General features: G+C 41.3%; 1 protein-coding gene across 1 annotated transcript in view; it reads right to left on the bottom strand.

Moving 5' to 3' along the window:
- MAN2A1 (mannosidase alpha class 2A member 1) overlaps positions 1-21,290 on the bottom strand; it is a 191,308-nt gene that overhangs the window by 94,211 nt on the left and 75,807 nt on the right. Inside the window, exons 6-8 of the mRNA XM_065923691.1 lie at positions 12,753-12,926; positions 10,035-10,221; positions 6,309-6,486 (exon numbers count right to left, since the gene is read on the bottom strand). Coding sequence (XP_065779763.1) covers positions 6,309-6,486; positions 10,035-10,221; positions 12,753-12,926 — 539 coding nt within the window. The remainder of the gene's footprint in view (positions 1-6,308; positions 6,487-10,034; positions 10,222-12,752; positions 12,927-21,290) is intronic.

Here is a 21,290-nt window from a genome sequence, read left to right as displayed (position 1 = left end):
ACAAGTCCACTCTCCGTGTCTTTCTATTCCTGCCCTGCAAATATGTTCATCAGTACCATTAAGAAAAGCAGTTTTAAATTACATTATCTACTCTAATCTAGGCTTCACCAAATGCAGCTTTTCTTGGGCAAGTTAATCTATTTGTGCCTGTCTCCTCAAATATAACTACGTGCTTACCAGAAAATGCTCAGAGAATTAAATAATTGTTAAAATAAAGCACTTTACCAGAGGATATTAAGCCAAGTAGATAAAGAGAAGGATAAATACTCTATGACCTCACTTACAAGTGAAATATAACAAAAATAAACAGCTCAGAAAAAGAGAGCAGAGGTGGGGGCAGGGAAGGAAACTGGCCAAAGGTGGCCGAAAGCTACAAACTTCCAGTTACAAGAGAAGGAAGTTCCAGGACTGTAACATACACAACATGATGTCCACAGTTAACACTGCTGAGTGACATGTATGAAAACTGTGAAGAGAGCAGATCCTAACAGTTCTCATCACAAGGGAAAAATTTTTTCTTCTTTTTTTATTGTATCTATACAAGATGATGGCTGCCAACTAAACTTATTGTGGTAACCATCCCACAATATAGGTAAGTCAAAAATTATGCTATTAATATACACCTTAAACATAAAGTGATATATATCAATCATACTTCAATAACATTAGACACATATTAAAAAGTAAAGCCCTTTACAGAGTTAATAGCAAATCAATCTCTCAATATACTTTAGTTAATATTTAAGTATTACTCCCCAATCTCATTACTAGGAAGCAGAATACACTTAATAGGAAGCAGAGTATGTGTGAACATAGAAGAAATGAGGAAATGAGAGTCACAAATACAAGGACACAGCATTAGCTTCCCACCCAACAGCTACAGATGAGACCAGGGAAGTATAACAACGACAGTGGCAAAATATCCATTGACCTAGGTATTTGAGTCTCCCTTTCCTCATCCATACAGGGCTTCCCTGGTGGCTCAGCTGGTGAAGAACCCGCCTGCACTGCGGGAGGCCTGGGTTCAGTCCCCGGGTTGGGAAGACCCCCTGGAGGAGGGGAAGGTTACCCACTCCAGCATTCTGGCCTGGAGAGTTCTGTGGATTGTACAGTCCGTGGGGTCACAAAGAGTCAGACACAACAGCGACTTTCACTGTCACTTCGTCATCTATATAATAAGGGATTACTATTAGATAACAAAAATCACTTTCAGTTTCAAATTTTAGGGATCTGTGACATGCTAGAAAGCTAATATCAAAAACAGAGTACACCCTTCTTAAAATATTTCCGTTAATTTTTGGTACTACCCAGAATGAAAATATTTTCTTCCTGGCAACATCCCAGAGCAAAGTTGATGTAAGTGACCTGATGAGCTTTCTCACAAACTTAAAGGACTGAAATAAAATCCTCTATGAATGCTAAAGTAGTTTCAAAAAAATTTATTTCAAGTAAATTTTTCTATAGTCTCTTGGTAGCTCAAATAAAGTATTTGGGATACCAAAAAAATAACCAAACAAAAATATTTAAATGTTTTACACTAAAAGGCAACAAATAATCTTAAATATAACCTTAATTTTAAACATAACATTAAACTCCTCTACCAGGACAACATAAAAGGAAAGGTTACACAGATTGTTAAACAAGTCATGATCAATGGCAAACTGGCTGACTGAGCTAGTCCAATGTCAGTTTTTCAGTCACCTAAGTCTAATTGCTTATTTTTGTTTGTCCTTTCAGTAGAAGAAAATAAGGTTACACTTTCAGTTTGATTAAGCAACTTTAAGCATCTCACAGAGAACAGATACAACTAGACAAACAAGTTTTAATACATAGAAAAAAATGTTTGAAGATATCTGAGGGCCCTCAAAGCAGCCAGGATCTGAAGGACAAAAATTCTTGAAATAAAGGAAATCAATAACCTCAGATATGCCGATGATACCACCCTTACAGCAGAAAGTGAAGAGCACTAAAGAGCCTCTTGACGAAGGTGAAAGAGAGTGAAAAAGCTGCCTTAAAACTCAACATTCAAAAAATGAAGGTCACGGCATCCAGTCCCATCTTCAAGGCAAACAGAAGAGGAAAAAATGGAAACAGTAAAAGACTTTATTTTCATGGGCTCCAAAGTCATGGCAGGCAGTGACTGCAGCCATGAAATTAAAAGACGCTTGCTCCTTGGAAGAAAAACTATTACAAACCTAGACAGCATATCAAAAAGCAGAGATAACACTCTGCTAACCAAGGTCCATATACTCAAAAGTAGGGTTTTTCCAACAGTCAATGTATGGATGTGAGAGTTGGACCATAAAGAAGGCAGAGTGCCGAAGAATAACCAATGCAATATTGAGAAGAACAAAACTAGAAGACTCACTAACAGACAGTAAGATCTATCGTAAAGCTGAAAGTATGCAACTAGTCAAATAGACAAAAGCGAATAGAAAATCTAGACACATAAAAAGAATTCATTTGAATCAGTTCTAATGAGATGGACGAAACTGGAGCCCATTATACAGAGTGAAGTAAGCCAGAAAGATAAAGAACATTACAGCATACTAACACATATATATGGAATTTAGAAAGATGGTAATGATAACCCTATATGCAAAACAGAAAAAGAGACACAGAAGTACAGAACAGACTTTTGAACTCTGTGGGAGAAGGTGAGGGTGGGATGTTTCGAGAGAACAGCATTATATTATCTATGGTGAAACAGATCACCAGCCCAGGTGGGATGCATGAGACGAGTGCTCGGGCCTGGTGCACTGGGAGGACCCAGAGGAGTCGGGTGGAGAGGGAGGTGGGAGGGGGGATTGGGATGGGGAATACGTGTAACTCCATGGCTGATTCGTGTCAATGTATGACAAAACCCACTGCAATGCTGTGAAGTAATTGGCCTCCAACTAACAAAATAAAATTAAAAAAAAAAAAAGAAAAAGAAAAGAAAATCTAGACATAGACCCACACATAAATTCATCTCCACTCATGATTAATAATAAAGACGACACTGCATAAAAATGGGAAAACTATGGTCTTTTCAATAAATGGGGCTTGATATTCACATGGGCAAAAAGTATCTTGATCCCTCCCCTCAGACAATATACAACAATCTATTCCAAACATTATTAAAAAGCAGAGACTTTACTTTGCCAACAAAGGTCGGTCTAGTCAAGGCTATGGTTTTTCCAGTAGTCATGTATGGATGTGAGAGTTGGACTATAAAGAAAGCTGAGTGCCGAAGTATTGATGCTTTTGAACTGTGGTGTTGGAGAAGACTCTTGAGAGTCCTTTGGACTGCAAGGAGATCCAACCAGTCCATCCTAAAGGAAGTCAGTCCTGAATATTCATTGGAAGAACTGATGCTGAAGCTGAAACTCCAATACTTTGGCCACCTGATGTGAACAGCTGACTCATTGGAAAAGACCCTGATGCTGGGAAAGATTGAAGGTGAGAGGAGAAGGGGACGACAGAGGATGAGATGGTTGGATGGCATCACCGACTCGATGGACAGGAGTCTGAATGAGCTCCAGGAGCTGGTGATGGACAGGGAGGCCTGGCATGCTGTAGTCCATGGGGTCTCAAAGAGTCCAACGTGACTGAGCGACTGGACTGACTGATCCCAGACACACTACAGACCTAAATGCTGAAGGCAGAGCACAGCTTCCTAAGAAAGAGATCCTCATGGCCATGGGTAAGCAAAAGCTTCTTAAGCAAACACAACAAGCACTAACCGTAAGATTCAATTAAAATTAAGAATTTCTGTTCATGAAAAGATAGCACTGAGAGAGAGGAAACACAGGCTACACAGTGGGAGATAACATCTGCATAACTTTTATCTGAAAGAAGACTCAATCCAAAATATAGACGAGAAATATAAATGGTTAGGAAAAAGACAGACGACCCAATTTAATAAAATAATCATCAAAAGACTTAGCACTGCTCAAAAGAGGATACCCAATTGGCAATAAACTTATGAAAAGAGACTCAACCTCATTAACTACTGGAAATACAAAATAAAACCATCACATCCATCATAAAAGGAACAAAAAAGTTCTGATAATACACAGTCTGAGTAAGGAAGTGCAGCAATTGAAACTGTCATAGGATGCAATATCCAGTGGATCTACTCTGGAATTTTATTTGACAATATCTACTGAAGTTGAACCTGTGCATACCCAATAACCCCAAACCTCCATTCCACTTTACACCCCTATAAACTCACACATACACTGCACAAAAAGGTCCATGCAGTGTCACCTGTAATAAACCAAAGCTGAAAGCAACCCAAGTGTCCATCAACAACAGAATGGATAAACGGTGGTATGTTTATCAATATTACATGACACATGTTACATGTAACACATAATAGTAGATGAATTTCAAAAACATAATGTGCAGCAAAAAAAAAAGTGAGACAAAAATAACACACACTTAAGATTCCCTTCTCATAAAATTCAAAAACAGGTAACACAAATCACGAAGACAACCGAGAAGAGTGGGACGGGGTGGGAGGGAGGAGGGGGCTCAATAAGAAGGGGACAGACACACACCCACGGCCGGCCCATGCTGAGAGACGGCAGAGACCAACGTAAAACTGTAAAGCAACTATCCTCCAATTAGAAAATAAATGAATTTAAATTAAAAAATAGAAATCAAAGTGATGGTTACTCTTATAGAAATTGGTAACGACTTGGAAGTCTAGAGACGTCCTACATATTGGATAGTGGTTACATGGTGGCTTTGTTTTTTTCTTTCAAATGAAGTATATTTGATTTACAATGTCATGCCAATCTCTGCTATACAACACAGTGACTCAGTTATACACACACATATATATATCTCCTTTTCAATACTACGTGGGTGTTTTAAAACTTGAAAATATTCTCTGTATACTTAATGGTCTGTGCACTCCTATGTACATGATACATTAACTTTTCAAATTACTTTAAAGATTCTTCTAGTGGGCAAAGGAGGAAACAGGTGAAATACTAAAGACAGGATTAAATTCTTCAGAGTCATGCAGTTGATCCTTCTGCAGACCTCAAAACTATTCCCCAAGAAGGTGTATTTAGAGATATATACACACACTCCTCTAATCAACTGTCCCTATATGCACTTTCTCTTGGAGGAAAGTACAGAGATGATTTAAATACAGATTCAATACTTAAAGTTTATATCATGGTTGAAATTCAGTTTTAAGTATCTTGAATCACCATGATATTTTATTTAAGCTTATTCATCTATTCAGTATTATGTAATTTTCCTTAATAAGCTTGAATTTATTTTCCACAGTTAATACCACTTCCTCTCTATTGTATTTTCACAGTCTAAAAGTTCTGTCTGTGAATATAATACACTTGTTGGATAATTAGCTTTCTCATATGGGGTCCAGTACATGACTCTTACTCAAGTCCTCACTCATGCAACCCGTCTGTTAAAACACTTATGAGATGAGTAAAATTGGAATGTGCCTGGATATATGATATTACCGTTAATCTTTTAGATGTGATAATGGTATTATGATCGTTATTTTTCCACAATGTCCTTACCATTCAGATACATAATGAAATGGTTATAGACAAAAACACACACGCCCTCTGAGATTTGCTCCAAAATTCCAGAGGAGTGAGATGACAGTGGCACACAGCGGAAACAAGGCTGACCTTGAACTGATGCATGACCTTGAACTGATGCATGACCTTGAACTGATGCATGACCTTGAAGGCTGTAGCTGAGTCATGGGTATTGGTAAGCAGTGGGGGGTTGGGAGAGGAATTTATGCTATTCTCAAAATTTTAGGGTGCATTTTAAATTTTCCAGAGGGGGAGAAAAAGAGCAAGAATGACAGACGAATGATTAATTTTAGAAGACTTCTCATCTAAGAAAAATGCAAGTGTAGTCTCTGGATACAAGACATTTGTTTGCAAAATTCTTGACATGTGCGTCTGCATCTGCCAGTCACACTACTAAATCATAGGAAGCAATTGAGAGAAACAGCAAACTTTCAGCGATAGTAGGAAAACAGGACATCACTGGAAAATGAACATCACAACTTAGTAGGTACGAGTTTTCAGCCACATAAAGTAACGCCTCTTTAATCCTCAACGAGTGGTAAGGAAGGGATAACTTTAGAAATGGAACTGTAATGTAAGATAATTTTCCCCTTCAGGAATTACACTTTTACAGAAGAACTACATATGCTAAGAAATAGTAGGATGCGGGACAAAGAAACAAAGGCTGTTGTGTCTCAGCCTCCTTTAATAAAGAAGGTTCACCTTCAAATACAGCATCATGATAAAGTATGTTCTCATTACCTTAACATTATACTGAGAATGAGAATTCATATAATCAAAAAGCAGCTGGTAATTCTTGAACTGATGATCCCATTCGGTGCGTTCAGTGTAGCGGAAATCATCTCCCAGCGGGGCCAGAACAACTCTGGTACGGAAAAGCTTCGACTTCTTTCGATACTGGTCCAGAAGCATCTCGGCCCTGCAACAGGAAAAGGAGTGCTAGCAACAGCGGGGCCGCCCATCACAAAGCGTGCCATAGCAAAATAAAGCGTCATATGCTCTGCCTGTATCCTAGTTTAGCATGACTTACGAGGCAGATTTTTTTAAACTACTATACTCATTTTTATTATCCCTTTAAAATATTCATAAATTCTTTTCAGAGGGAAAAACCCCCTAGCTTTTCAATGGAATATCCTTAGAGAAATAAAGTCACATGACAGCTTTGCCATACAAGGACTGACGGCATCACTGCCCTCCTAAAGGTCAGTCACAGAGACTAACCTCCAGATCGCCTGCGTCATAACATAATTTACTCCAAGAAGATAGAATTTCTCATCTACATGAACTCTGAAGCTTGCTTTGACTTAATATCCCTTTCTTTAACTTAATCTAAAATTGCCTAATTAAAAAAATAAAGAAAATTGCCTAATTAAACATAGTTATTTTGAATGAAACCAATTATAGAACCATATTTCCTTTTCTAAAGGAAGAAAACCAACTCAGTGAACATCTTCCATCAATAATCCGAGTATCTGTTACAGTGTCCTTCATACTGAGCAGCAGATACAGCTTCTCTCTCTCTGGGCCCTAACCCACGACTCAAAAGGACGGCTGAACACAACGTGCTGATAAGCTTCTATATTTCATTTACTCATACTCCGCAGAAAACCTTCTGGGAGACGCTGAATTGGGGCCCCGTTTGAGAAAGTCTGGGAACACAAAGTAAGAGGAAGAGCTTCTGAAAGTGAAATTAAACAAGCAGATGAGGAGTTCTCCATATTTCTAGTGCCAGAGCTTAAAAAACAGTGATAGATGACAAATATGCTTTTTTACTCAGTATTCCAATTTTCACTTCAAGGATTATCCAGAAGTAGATTCTAATTCATGATATAAAAATTTATGAAGAAATCTCAAAGAACATCAACGACGGAAAGAGGCATTTTACACAAACCATGAAAAAACACTGAACTAAATTTAGAATCTCATATGCTCTTTTTATATTGATGGTCTCTGAAACTGTTCTTCAAATATTAAATTAGCAAAAGTTTAATAAGTTGGTGAGTACAAGACAACCATAATATTCTTACATAACGTATAATACTTAGTTTCCTGAGGTGACCATTCCGTATAGAACTTAATTTTTACTAGTAATTTACTAACAGTCCATATTTTCCAAAAACCAATTTTAAATTATTACTTATAACTAAAAGGCACACATACAATGAGATTAATCACACAGGAAGATGTATAAGACCTAAAGAAATAAGAGGAAAAATACGACATAAATCACAGATGCAAGATGAAGCATAAACGGGCATCGAGCAGGCCCCCCAGGCAGGCAGCAGAGAGGCGCGCCCCGAGGCTGCGACCAGGGTCGCCCGCTCCCGAGTCCGTGAGCCGGGGGAGGGGGCAGGCAGGCTCCCGCGGAGCGCCCCCCGCAGCGCGGCCCTCCCGCCTCGCACGCTCTCGCCCGGAAAGGTGGGCGCGGGGAAGGCAGGGGCCGCGGCGCCAGCCCGCCGGGGGCCCTCGCTGCACACGGCGACTGGCGGCAGGCGCGCAGGCCAGCGCCACAGGCGGACGCGCCGCTGCGACTCGCTCTGCACTTTCTGCCGGGCAAGCAAGGGCAGCCTGGCTGGCACAGACACCAAATCATTACCACACGCAAAACCCACAGGGGGTGCGCTACCAGCTGCTCAGCCGCGTCGAGCTCTTTCTGACCCCGTGGACTAGAGCCCGCCAGGCTCCTCTGTCCATGCGATTCTCCAGGCGAGAGCACTGGAGTGGTGAGCCAGGCCCTCCTCCAGGGGACCTTCCAGACCCGGGACTGAACTCCAGTCTCCTGCACTGCAGGCAGATTCACCACCATCTGAGACACCAGGGAAGCCCAAATTATATGGTATTAGAGCTAAACCAAACTGGATAAAGAATGGGTTTCTCTATCTTCAAAGTAGAGAAACCTGATAAACTAAACATACTGAATGTACCACCTGTACATTATGGTTAAAAATAGTTTTCTTTAACGTATTAAAAAATCCAGTGCCATTAAGCTGGAATGCCCATGTTTGATCTCTGAACATCACAAGTAAGGTGACATCTGCATGGGAAATAACCAGCAGAGCTAAGACTTCAAGACTTATAAGCTAAACAATCAAACAAACAATCTGTGTAAGCATTATTTAGATTCATTCAGCTCTATGTCCCTTGTGCCTTTTTGAAGCCCTTTCAGAATCACTGGGACTGACTGAACACAGGTGTGTTTTGAGTGGGGTGGGGGACAGGTGCTGGCATCTTTGAAGCGGTCCACGACCATCAACAGGATTGCACAGAATGGCTCCCAGGCACCCTCAGCAGCACCCGAAACAGAAAAAGCGGGGCCTCGCCCCATGTACGGGTGCGCGGGAATTCCCCGAGCTGGCCTGCAAGAAGTCTCCTGGAGCCCCTGACCACCGGAGTGAGGAGGCGTGCAAACCCCACTTGGCGGCAAACAGCTGTTCTCCCGAGAGGGCAGGCAGGGATCCCCACCCTGACAGCCCACCAGCACCCCTCTGCTACATACTGTGCTGGATGATCCTCTTACGGCGTTAAGACTGCCGTGCTAAGATACTTTTATGTCTGCCACAGTGAGAGGTTCACACTGGAATATTTCCTTCATGGCCACAGGACTCACTCAGTGCAAGGAGACCCAAATCATATCTTCATCCTCACACACACTTTTTTAAAAATAGATTTTACTGAGCACAGAGCAACAATCTTACTTTATTTAAAAGGCTCTATTATTTTTCTAGCAGAGTTGAGTGGCTTATATTATAACACAGTGTTTTATTTTAGTGTATTACATACCATTAATTTTACAGTGAAAAAATTAAACTTTTAAAAGCACCAGAATTAGAAGTATAGGTAGCTCGGTTTAATGAGGTGCTTCCATCTTTAGGACAGTTTTCTTCTAAGAAAAAACAAGTAACTCATTTCCTGATTTTTAATTAACAATTTTTAAGAATAAATATTCCTAATTAAAGTTTCCAGTAAGTCAAAAACGTCAGAAAAATGCAAAGACATGTATTCATCAGAGCTGGGCAGCATTCACTATTACTGAAATTGTTATCAAGGGAACAGATAATTACACTCTTTATGTGATCCATTTCAATAAATGTGTTTTTGCAATTGGGTTGCTTTTCTTACCAATTTATACCATAGAGACCATAAGTTTTATTATCAACAAAAGTATATGAAATCAAACAAACACAGTAGGAAGCTTTTATAATAAAAGCAAAGAAGATCATAATAACAGTGTATAATAGGTTACCCACCGTACACTGATCTACTATCGTTCACTTTCCATTAAGTTATATCACAGAAGACAAACAGGCAAGGCTCTGGCATTTTTCAGCTGCTTTAAATCTCATTTGAATGAATGCCTTGAGTAAGGATAATACTGGCTACCAAAGCCCATTTATGCAACTCTTCAGCAACAAGCCACTAATGCTTACTTGTTCAAGACGCTGACTTATAAAATGCATATTTTCATACCTGTTCTGGAGATTTCCAGGATATATTGTTTCTGGGGGGACTCCCCAGGGACAACCATATCTGCCTCCAGGAAGCCGTTTGAAATCAAACTGGCAGCATATTTTAGGATCAGGTCCACAAGTGTGGGGGATGTCGTAACTGTAGAAGGGCATCATATGGCAAAAAATATCTGTGACTGATCCCAGATCTACAACAAAGAGCAACAGACCTGTGTAAATTTACAGATTTCATCCCCAAACTTTCAAAACGCCAGTGCTTCACACATACACAGTGCAAGCTCCATCCTAAAGCAACCACCCCTCTACTAGTGCACACGCCCCACCCAGCAGCATTCAACGCCCACAGGCCAGAAGGACGACAGGCCAGAAGGCAGGCAGTCTCTACCTACATCTTCTGTCTAAACTTAACTGAACAGTAACGCCCCATCCTAAAGCAGCATCCACTGACCTGGAAGGATATAAATGAGCAGAAGTTACAACCAGCTCATCCAAAGTTACAGCCACCCCTGGCTGCCGGCGCCTGCCACATCTGCATCCACCTCGGGGAACAGGGACTCTGAGAGGGACCAGTGGCTGCAGAGCCCGGGTGTGAAGGAGACAAGAAGGCAGTAAAACAGGGAACTGGGAGAATAAGAGGCGGAGAGGGAGGGGATTGTGAAAACACTGGGGAAACACTCTCTTGCAGTGATGAGAAATAAGCGCGCTCAGGAGAGCTTGTAGAGGGCCCCTTACCAATGAAGGGCCAGTTTGACTGTTCTTGGAGGCAGAGGAAAAGTAAAAGTAATTTTCAAAAGCAAGGAGAAGAATCAAAGCAAACAAAAAAGATACAGAAAACGAGTACTGGTTCCCAACACAGAATTGTTTTTAACTGAAACCTCAACGCCTGTATGTGTTGACATCACTGCCCTTGAGAGGTCAGAAGCCTCCCACAAAGTAAGATTGGAAGGCTTTAATAAGAGTTGAAAGTGGCTATTTTTTTTTTAAATTCTGACCTGTAAATACCTCTTCCTCTCTACATACAGCTCTCCAGTCTCAGCAATGTACTGCTTTTATAAGACAGACAGACAACAAGAAAAAACAAACAAGCACCATATACATTTTAAAAATTTGAAAACTGCTTCATTAACAACCAGAACAAATGAAGAAGCTCACCTTAATTCCAAAACATCATTTCAAGCAACAAGCAGCCCATTTACACATTTCAGTTTATCTGCTGCATTTGGTGCTGTTAGTCTTTTATCAAATTAGACTATGATTTTACAGGCAAGGATGTTTTCTATATTTCTTCTTAGCATAGTATTAAGTACATAAAAGTATTAATTTTATGCCAACTGATATTTATAAGCAATTTGAATGTAAGCAATAGTTTAAGTAGGGCTTCCTCAAATAAATAATCCTTTTTCTAAAAAAATTAATATGCTACTAAGCATCTGGTAAAATTATATAGGATGCAATCCCCCACAAGTTCCTGTTTTCCAGGATAATAAGTCAGGCAGTTAATGTGTCTCCTTTTGAAACCATAACAGTGCAAACAAGAAAGATACTGTCTAAATTTACAAACGATGCTACTGGAGCACTTAATGAGGGTCGAGACCACACAGAGAAGCAAGTATGATGTCATGCAGTAATGGCTGAACAGTTTTCATAATGAAACCCTTTTTTCAGATGAAATTTTACTGACAACTTGATACAGTTGGCAGCAGATGCTATAGTTAGGGGGCCTAGGCTTTGGAAGAGCCCAGAACTGGGTTTAGATCTAGGCTTTATACCTATTACCTGTATGATTTTTGGCAAATGGCCTCTCATTTTTGGCAAATGGCCTCCACTTTTTCACCATTTAAAAGGTCCTATAATAATAGAATCCAACTTAACGATGATTACAAAGGTTCAATGACAGAGTGAATATAAAGCATGTAACACAATGCATGTCATAAGGACTCAATAAATAAAAATATGTAAGCAGACAAGGTGTTCTGAATTGCCTGGGGTTGGGAAAGGCAGAGGCCCCTCAGGAGGTCCGAATCCCGTCACCCCTCCTCCAGGACAGAGCTGGAGAAGCACATCCGTGGGTCCCCTGGGGAAATCAAGTGACGCAGGACAGAGGACAGCTGTTCCAGGAGGGCAAGATGCAGGTTTTCAAGGGCAGTTCTAGCCAGACACACAGACAGGAGGGGCAGAGGGGAGAAACTCTGGGAGAATGCATGCCTGGATAGCGGTTCTAAAGAGGATTCCCCAGCGACTCAGCGGTAAAGGATCAGCCTGCCACGGAGGAGACGCAGCAGAGCCACGGGTTCGATCCCCGGGTCAGGAAGATCCCCTGGGGAAGGAAATGGCTATGCACTCCAGGACTCTTGCCTGGAAAATTCTACGGACAGAGGAGTCCAAAAGGCTACAGTCCACGGGGTCGCAAAAAAGTCCGACATGACTTAGCGACTAAATAAACATCAGTTCTAATGCAATCAACTTTGTGGTAAAATGGGTACATTTTAAAACAGAATCAAATGAAGCCATCTACCACGTTCTACAGATAAATATTTTTACCAATACTTAAAAGACTCCTGACACAATTACATTGAAAAAATAATTATGTATATCTTTAAGCACTCTGATTCTCAGGACTGACAAGTTGAATAAAACCTGTAACAGGAAGAGGTCATGACCCCTGTGAAATAATATCTAGGTCAAGTAAGGTCTTCCACTTTCATCTAACCCTACATACCCCAATTTTGTCTCCAAAAAAACTCCAGTGTTTTATGCAATGCAAAATGTTTTTTAACTGCATAATGAACTCTCTGAATAAGCATGTGAGAAAATCCAGCGCGTTTTAGAAGATAAGCCATCGTTGGTGAATGTCCAAATGGATCGATAGCCCAACCAGACCGAGGTTTCACTCCTGTCGATAAAGAAAATAAGTGTCATTTTTTTAAATTGATAAATGAAAAAGAAGTCACAACACATTCAGACCCACCCGAGCTCCCTGGTCTCTTGGATTCCAAGATAAAGCTCAGCCCAGACCACCCCCGTGAGGCTCCCTGCAAGACCACCTGAGAGGAGGGCTCTGCCCGGGCGGTCCTCCCAGGCGGGGACCCACGCTGGAAGGGAGCCGGCCGGAGCTAGCGCGGGCGCTCTGCCGTCTGCAGAGGCTAGAAAGCTGCTGCAGTCCGCGGAGCCAGAGAAACACAGAGGACCGAGGCGCGCGCTCCAGGGGCCGCCAGTCCTGCCTCCTGCGGGGCTGCAGAACCCCGCGGCCTGCTCTCACACCACACACAGAACCAACCGCAGGCACTGCCACTTGTCCTCTCCGATCCCAGTGCTAAGGGAATTTAGGCTATCTTTCACACTCTACAACAGCGCCAAACCATCATGTAATACAGCAGCAGAACTGGCCAAAGTAACTCTGCTGTTATGTCATTATAAATCTTAAGACATTCTTAAGACACACCAATTCTGGTAAAGGACTAAAAATATACCTCAATTTCACAGAGGATAACCTACAAAAAAATCAACATAATAAATGCACAGGTTAGAATTAATGAAATAAGATTATTCACTGGGCAGCATGCAAACATTTTATTTATTCAGGATTCTCAAAGAAGGCTTCTATATGCTACCTATACACAGATATAAGTAATTTAACTGCGCATTTTTTTCATTCAAACACCTACTTAGCATTTTCCATTTACCGAAGGCCTGGAAAGGCCCTAGGATTACACACGAGTTAATCTTGATTCTGACTATAGCTTTATAGCTGTAGAGATGACCACACAAGGCGTTCACACAGAGCAACAGAAGAGAAAGCAGAGAGGAAGCTGCAGATACTGCAGGTGAAGCCAGCAGAGGCGACCGAGAAGGAAAAGCCGCGCTGTCAGAGAACCAAGAGTACGTCTAAACTCAAAGAAGCTGCCACACGAAGTTTGCCCATTTCACACATGTGATTTACCTCCAAAAAAATTATACAGAAATCTTGAACCTATTTAGTAATTTTGGGGTTTTTGTGGTGGCAGAGGCTTAGCAATTCTGAAATTTTCATGAATTCCAAGACTGAGCAAATTAATTAGATTAAAGTAGCCAGGTTTTATATTTTGAGAGAAGGAACTACAAAATAGTTCCTGTAAATCTGAGAGTAGAATGGACCCTATGATACTGAGTTGAAACAGGAGATAATAATACTAACTTATGAATAAATATACAAATAAACACACAAACATATATATATATTTAAACAAACTATACATATATGTGCGTGTTTGTACACACACACATCTCCTAGCTCACAGCACTAGGAAGGCCTAGATGCAGTAATACTTCAGTATCAATTAGCAGAACTTTGTTCCTCGATTTTGACCTCTAAATGCTATGCTCTATAAAAAACAACCTCAAAGAAACAGCTTATTTCAGAGCTGGGACTGGGAAAGTACAAGATAACCCTAGAACAGATTCTTTGGGGCATAAAGTAAAGAAATAGCCAAAGAGGTCATGGAAACACATTACATAAAAATAAATCAGGAGATAGCTTGAAGGAGCTTCCATTAGCCAAATGTGGGACAACTGGGGCAGCAAGATAAAGAATAGTAGTACTGGACTAGAACTCACTGAATAAAATAAAACCCACAAGCTCACAAGTAAGAAACAAAAAAGAAAGCTCTTCCTTTTAGTAAAATGGTAACAAATAATTAGGTCTTCCTTGGCTCAGCAGTAAAGAATCGCCTGCTAATGCAAGAGATGTGGGTTTGATCCCTGGGTCAGGAAGATCCCCTGGAGAAGGACGTGGCAGCCCACTCCAGTAGTCTTGCCTGGGAAATCCCATGGACGGAGGAGCCTGGTGGGCTACAGTCCATGGGTCACAAAACAGTCAGACGTAGTGACTAAACAACAACAAAACTAATAGTTACAGAAGGAATGGTGGAGTTAGAAAGTCATCAACAGACCCTAAAACTAAAACACTGATGCTTGATGAGGACTTCTACCTATTCTCAATGTGTCCCCACAAAGCGGGGTGCGAAGCGCAGGGAAGAAACCCAAGACGAGGCTGGTCACAGCAGCAGCACGGACGCGGGAACAGGGAGATGGTGCACTTTCCGATGAGATGCGCTGAGCCCACAGAAAACGACCGCAGTGAGATTCCAGGAGAGCAAACAGACTTGGTTATACTACGTAGACGGATCAGACAGATAAATGATCTGAAGTTAATGATAAGGGAAAAAACTCAACTGAGAGATGCTTTACAACAGACGTCTGACCTCCTCAAAAATACCAAGGCTAAGAAATCCAGAGAAAGGCTGAGGGAGTGTTCCAGGTTAAGGAGACAAAAAGACGTGACAACTAGAGGTAATACACGATCCTGGTCTGGGAGAGGAATAAACAGCAGCTTTTATTGAAGAATATTACTAAGACAATTGATAAGATTTGAATATACTGTGAACTAGATTGTGGTATCATTATTAATACTCCTGACTTGAAAACTATCTTCTGCTTATCTTAGAAACCATCTCTGTTTCTTAGGAAATAACACTATGAAATACTGAGAGATGAAGGGACAAGATGTCTCCCACTTACTGTCAAATGGTTCAAAAAAAACATGCATGTGAATCTAACTAGTCATCCCTTGGTATCCAAGAGAGATTGGTTCCAGGACTCCTGAGCATATAACCTACACACATCCTATTGCATATAGGCATACCTCAGAGATATTGAGGATTTACTTCCAGACCACTGCAATAAAGAGAGCATCGCAATAAAGTGTTACTCAGTGCATACAAAAGTCATGTTTACACAGTCCCTTAAGTGTACAAGAGCATTAAGTCTAAAAACTGTACATACCTCAGTTAAAAGGAACTATATGCAGAGAACAGAGAAGCCCTGCACTGCTGGTGGGAATGTAAGTTGGTACAGTCACTGTAGTAAACAGTACAGAAAATTCTGGAAAAATTAAAAAAGAGAACTACCATATGACCCAGCAATTCCACACCTGGGAATTAATCTAAAGAAAACAAAAACACTAATTTGAAAAGATGCATGGACCCCCACATTCACAGCAGCGTTATTCACAGTAGTCAAGATACCAAAGCAACCTCAGTGTCCTTAAGTGGATCAGTGGATACACACACACACCCACACATGTACATACACACATGCATACAGGTATGTATACACACAAATGTACAACAGAACCCTATTCAGGCATATAGAAGAACGAAATCATGTCATTTTTGACAACATTTATCAGGCCTGAGGCCATTTTCCCTCTGAAGTAGAGAAAGACAAAAAATGTATGGTTTCACTCACATGTGGAAGCTAAAAAAACAAATGAACAATGAAACAGAAGCAGAGTCACAGACACACAGAATAAACAGGTGGTTTCCAGAAGGGAGGAGACTGCCAAGGAGAAAGAAATGGGTGAGGAGATTAAGAGGCACAAACTTCCAGCTGCAAAATAAGCCATGTGCTTCCATATCTGAAATGTACGGAAATACAGTGTCACGACGTTGTATATCACGAACATAACGCTGCAGATAAATTATACTTCAAAGCGGCACACTCAAAGAAAAAGAGGTCAGATCTGGGGTTACCAAAGGTGGGAGTGGGAGAAGAAGGGACTGAAAGAAGAGGGTCAAGAGGTGCAAGCCTCCAGGTACAAGACGTGTAAGCACCAGGAATGCAACGCTGCGGGCCACTTAAGTCCGATCCTTCGCAACCCGAGGGACTGCTGTGCGCCAGGCTCCTCTGTCCTCCCCTCTCCCCCAGACTGTGCTCACACCCGTGTCCATCGAGCTGGTGACGCTATCTAACCATCTCCCCCCTGCCGCCCCTTCTCCTTCTGCCTTCAGGCTTCCCCAGGATCAGAGCTCTTCCAGTGAGTCGGCTTCCCTTGCGGCTCAGTGGTGAAGAACTCGCCAGCCAGGGCAGGAGATGCGGGCGCAGTCCCTGGGTCGGGAAGATGCCCTGGAGGAGGAAACGGCAGCCCACTCCAGCACTCTTGCCTGGGAAACCCCATGGACGGAGGAGCCTGGCGGGCTACAGTCCACAGGGCTGCAAGAGCCGGACATGACTTGGCGACTAAACAAGAAAGAGTATCAGCACTTGACCAACCTCGCCACAAGTGTGCAGGGATGTGAGTGCAACACAACCAACGCAGTGAACACTGCGGTGTGCCACACATGGAAGCTGTGGAGAGAGGTAAATCTCAAGGGTGCTCCTGACAAGAAAAACTTCTCTTCTGTTTAATTTTCTATCTATATCAGATGACACATTTGCTAAACTTATTGAGATAATCTTTTCATGACGTATGTAAGTCAAATCATATGCTGTATACCTTAAACGTAAATAATTCAGTACCTCAATCATATCTCAATAAAACCTGAAGAAAAACAGAACAAAGTAAAACTTTATTGCTAAAATTGCTAACCATCCTCTGAGCCTTCTCCAAGTCTTGCTCCTTTTGCAATAGTAAAAGAGCACTGATCACAGCTCACCCTAACAAGTACAATAACAATGAAAAAGTCTGACACATTGCTAGAATTACCAAAATGCGATACAGAGACACGAAGTGAACAAATGCTGTTGGAATAATGACACCAACAAACTTGCTCAACAGGGCTGTGACAAATCCTCAATCCATAAAAAACCTAGTATCTGTGAAGCACAGTAAAGTGAGGTATGCTTGTGATTTAAATCATATCCAGATTATACATAATATTTAAAACAATATAAGTGCCATGCAAATAGTTATAAATACAATGTAAATACTATTAGGATGGTGCAAAAGTAATTGCTGTTCTGCATTGTTGAACTTTGCCCATTTGATACTGGCATACATTCTTAAATGTGGTTATGTTATACATTATTTTAATGCGCATTTCTTGCTTTACGTTTTTGCTAATAACTTATTACTTGCTGTTTGTTTTATATGTATTTTTGTTTGTTTGTTTGTTTTATATTATTTTAAATGATGCGAGACTAAAAGCAAATCTGAACTCTTGTTCAAGTTCAAAATGGGTCATAAAGCCGCAGAGACAGCTCACAAGTTCAACAATGCATCTGATATAGGAACTGCTCATCAGCGTACAGTGCAGTGGTTCAACCAGTTCTGCAAAGGACACGGCGGATGGACATGGGAAGCCGACAGTGACCAGCTGGGAGCAGGTGTCAGAGCCGACCCTCTTACGGTTACCCGAGAAGGGGCCAGAGAACTCAGCACCAACCGTGCTACGGTCCTCTGGCATTGAAGCAAACTGGGAAGGTGAAAAAGCTCAGTAAGTGGGTAATTCATGAGCTGACCACAAATCAAAAAAAAATAATCTTTATTTTGAAGTGTCATCTTCTCTTATTCTACACAACAAACCATTTCTTGATCAGACTGTGATGGGCAAAAAACAGTATGACAACCGGTGAAGACCAGCTCAGCAGCTGGACTGGGACGTTCCAGAGCGCTTCCCAAAGCCAAAGTTGCATCGAAAACAGGGCCGCGGTCACTGTTGGTGCAACCGCTGATGGTGTGATACGCTACGGCTTTCTGAATCCCGGCAAAACCACTACTTCTGAGAAGTGTGCTCAGCAAATCCATGAGAGACACCAGAAACCCCAATGCCCGCTGCCAGCATTGGCCGACAGAAAGCACCCAGTTCTTCTCCACAACAAGGCCCGATCGCACGTCACAATTCACGCGCCCAAAGTTGGACAAACTGGACTATGAAGTTTGCCTCATCTGCCATATTCACCTGACCTGTCGCCAGCTGACTACCACTTCATCAAGCGCCACGACAACTCTCAGCAGGGAAACGCCTCCACAACCAGCAGGATACAGAAAGTGCTTTCCAGGAGCTCGTCAAATCTCGAAGCACACATTTTTACGTTACAGGAATAAACAAACTTATCATTGGCAAAAATGTGTTGACTGTAATGGTTTCTATTTTGATTTAAAAAAAATGTGTTTGAGCCTAGTTATAATGATTTAAAATTCAGGGTTTGAAACCACAATTACTCTTGCAGCAACCTAATATTTAAGCAACTGCCAGGCGTGGCAAATTCAAGTTTTGCTGTTTGGAACTTACCAGAAAAATTTTTTTCCATTATTTTACATTCATGATTGGTTGAATCATCAGATGCAGTGTCAGGAAGCATTTAACAAGAGGCTTCCTGTGTGCTGTTCTGGATCTGTCAGGAACCCTCTGGCCCTTATTAATTCCTGATTATTCAGGAATCCAGGCATTTCTCATTACGGTGATAAGTACCCTCTTCCTTTTTATGACCCAAACGGTAAAAAGTGATTGTTTACGACTCTCTCTTTGATAGGGATCGCATTATGTTTTGTAAATCTGGAATTTTAATCTTTATCTTTACTGAGAATAACTACCTTGTAAGACAGTATATATGCCCACACCATGTTGATTAAAACACCTTTGCTCCATCAGAGCTTGGGTCCCCGTGTCTGTCTTTCTTTCTTTCCCTCTCTCTCTCTTTCAGGCTAATTCCTTTGAGCGCGGAGGCCCGCTGAGCTTACTTTCTTGCCCGGGGGTCTAAGCCCCTCTCGAGAAGGCGCCTGGTGCCTGCGTGCAGCAGTGTGAGCTCTAAGAACAGGGCTTTACTGGCCTTCTGCGTAAACCAGGGGTATCAGCCTCTTTCTCTCTCTCACTTTCTCAGCGTCGACTCCGGACCACCAGGTTCCGGTCCATTAAAGGACCAACAATGCAGAACCAGTGAATGTGGAGAGTCAACTATTCAGTATAAACAGGAGTCCTTCCCAAATACTAGCATGCAACTCTTTACAAATTTGAAATTAAATCAAATTAAGCTATAAAATGTGGAGAAGGCAATGGCAACCCACTCCAGTACTCTTGCCTGGAAAATCCCATGGATGGAGGAGCCTGGTAGGCTGCAGTCCATGGGGTCGCAAAGAGTCAGACACAACTGAGCAACTTCACTTTGACTTTTCACTTTCCTGCACTGAAGAAGGAAATGGCAACCCACTCCAGTGTTCTTGCCTGGAGAATCCCAGTGATGGGGGAGCCCAGTGGGCTGCCGTCTATGGGGTCGCACAGAGTCGAACATGACTGAAGTGACTTAGCAGCAGCAGCAAGCTATAAAATGATTAAGGTTGATGTATGGCAAAAACCACCACAATACTGTAAAGTAATTATCCTTCAATTAAAATAATTAAAAAAAAAAAAAAAACGGAGTATATATTGTCCAGGGCTTCCCTGGTGGCTCAGAGGGTAAAGCATCTGCCTACAAAGGGGGAGACCTGGGTTCAATCCCTGGGTTGGGAAGATCCCCTGGAGAAGGAAATGGCAACCCACTCCAGGATTCTTGCCTGGAGAATCCCATGGACAGAGGAGCCTGGTGCAGGCTACAGTCCACGGGGTCGCAAAGAATCGGACACAACCGAGCGACTTCACTTCTTTACATATTGTCCAGAATAACAAGGGCAGAATAAGCTTACAAACAAGAGTAAAAACCAACATGAAAAGTTACAGTGATGTCTGAGATTTTATCATCACCAGTGATCTTTTCCAATCAAAATCACCTGATACACAGGATAGAGCAACTTAACCTAGCTGCAACAGATTAAAGAACCCCTGATATGTCATGACGGAGAAAAGAGAGAATTTTTAAAAACTGATAATGAAAGATGAAAGTTACAGACAAACTTAGAGGGAAACCCAGTATCCTGCCAGGATTCTTCTTGGTATAAGTAAGTATTTTTAAAAGGGGATAAGTGACAAATTTTAGGGAAAATGCAGTATAAGAAAAATCCAAAATTTAAAAAGAGGGCACATGTGTCAATAAAATCAGGAAAGATTTTGTGTTTTCATGTAAGAATAAGATTGCTAAAATACATAAAAGTAAAAGCAAGAAAAGTTGCAGGAAATAATCATTAAAAAGAATAAAACATACCACTTAAGTATTGGCAAATCTAATAAACTTAAAATCAAAACATGAGCAATATGAATAACATAACTAATAAAATTAGATCATTTCAAATATATCTAATATTAGAATTTAAGAGGAGTCAGAACAGTTTCAAAACACATATTTTAGGCAGAAGATAACCTTAAAAACTCAAATTTAAAGTTTCTAATGATCAGTTTTATATAATAAAACTTATAAAAACAGAAATTAACAACCAAAGACTAAATTATTTTAAAAAGTATCCCAAAACCAAACAAACAATGTCCAAAACAAGCTGCTCCACGACAAGATCCAGTCACAGCTACAATAAGGAAATTAATATCCTCAGGTGTGTTCACTGAACTCCACT

This window comes from Muntiacus reevesi, chromosome 1 (assembly GCF_963930625.1).
Source record: "Muntiacus reevesi chromosome 1, mMunRee1.1, whole genome shotgun sequence".
NCBI classification, from domain to species: Eukaryota; Metazoa; Chordata; class Mammalia; order Artiodactyla; family Cervidae; genus Muntiacus; species Muntiacus reevesi.
This window is presented reverse-complemented; position numbering and strand designations above follow the sequence as displayed.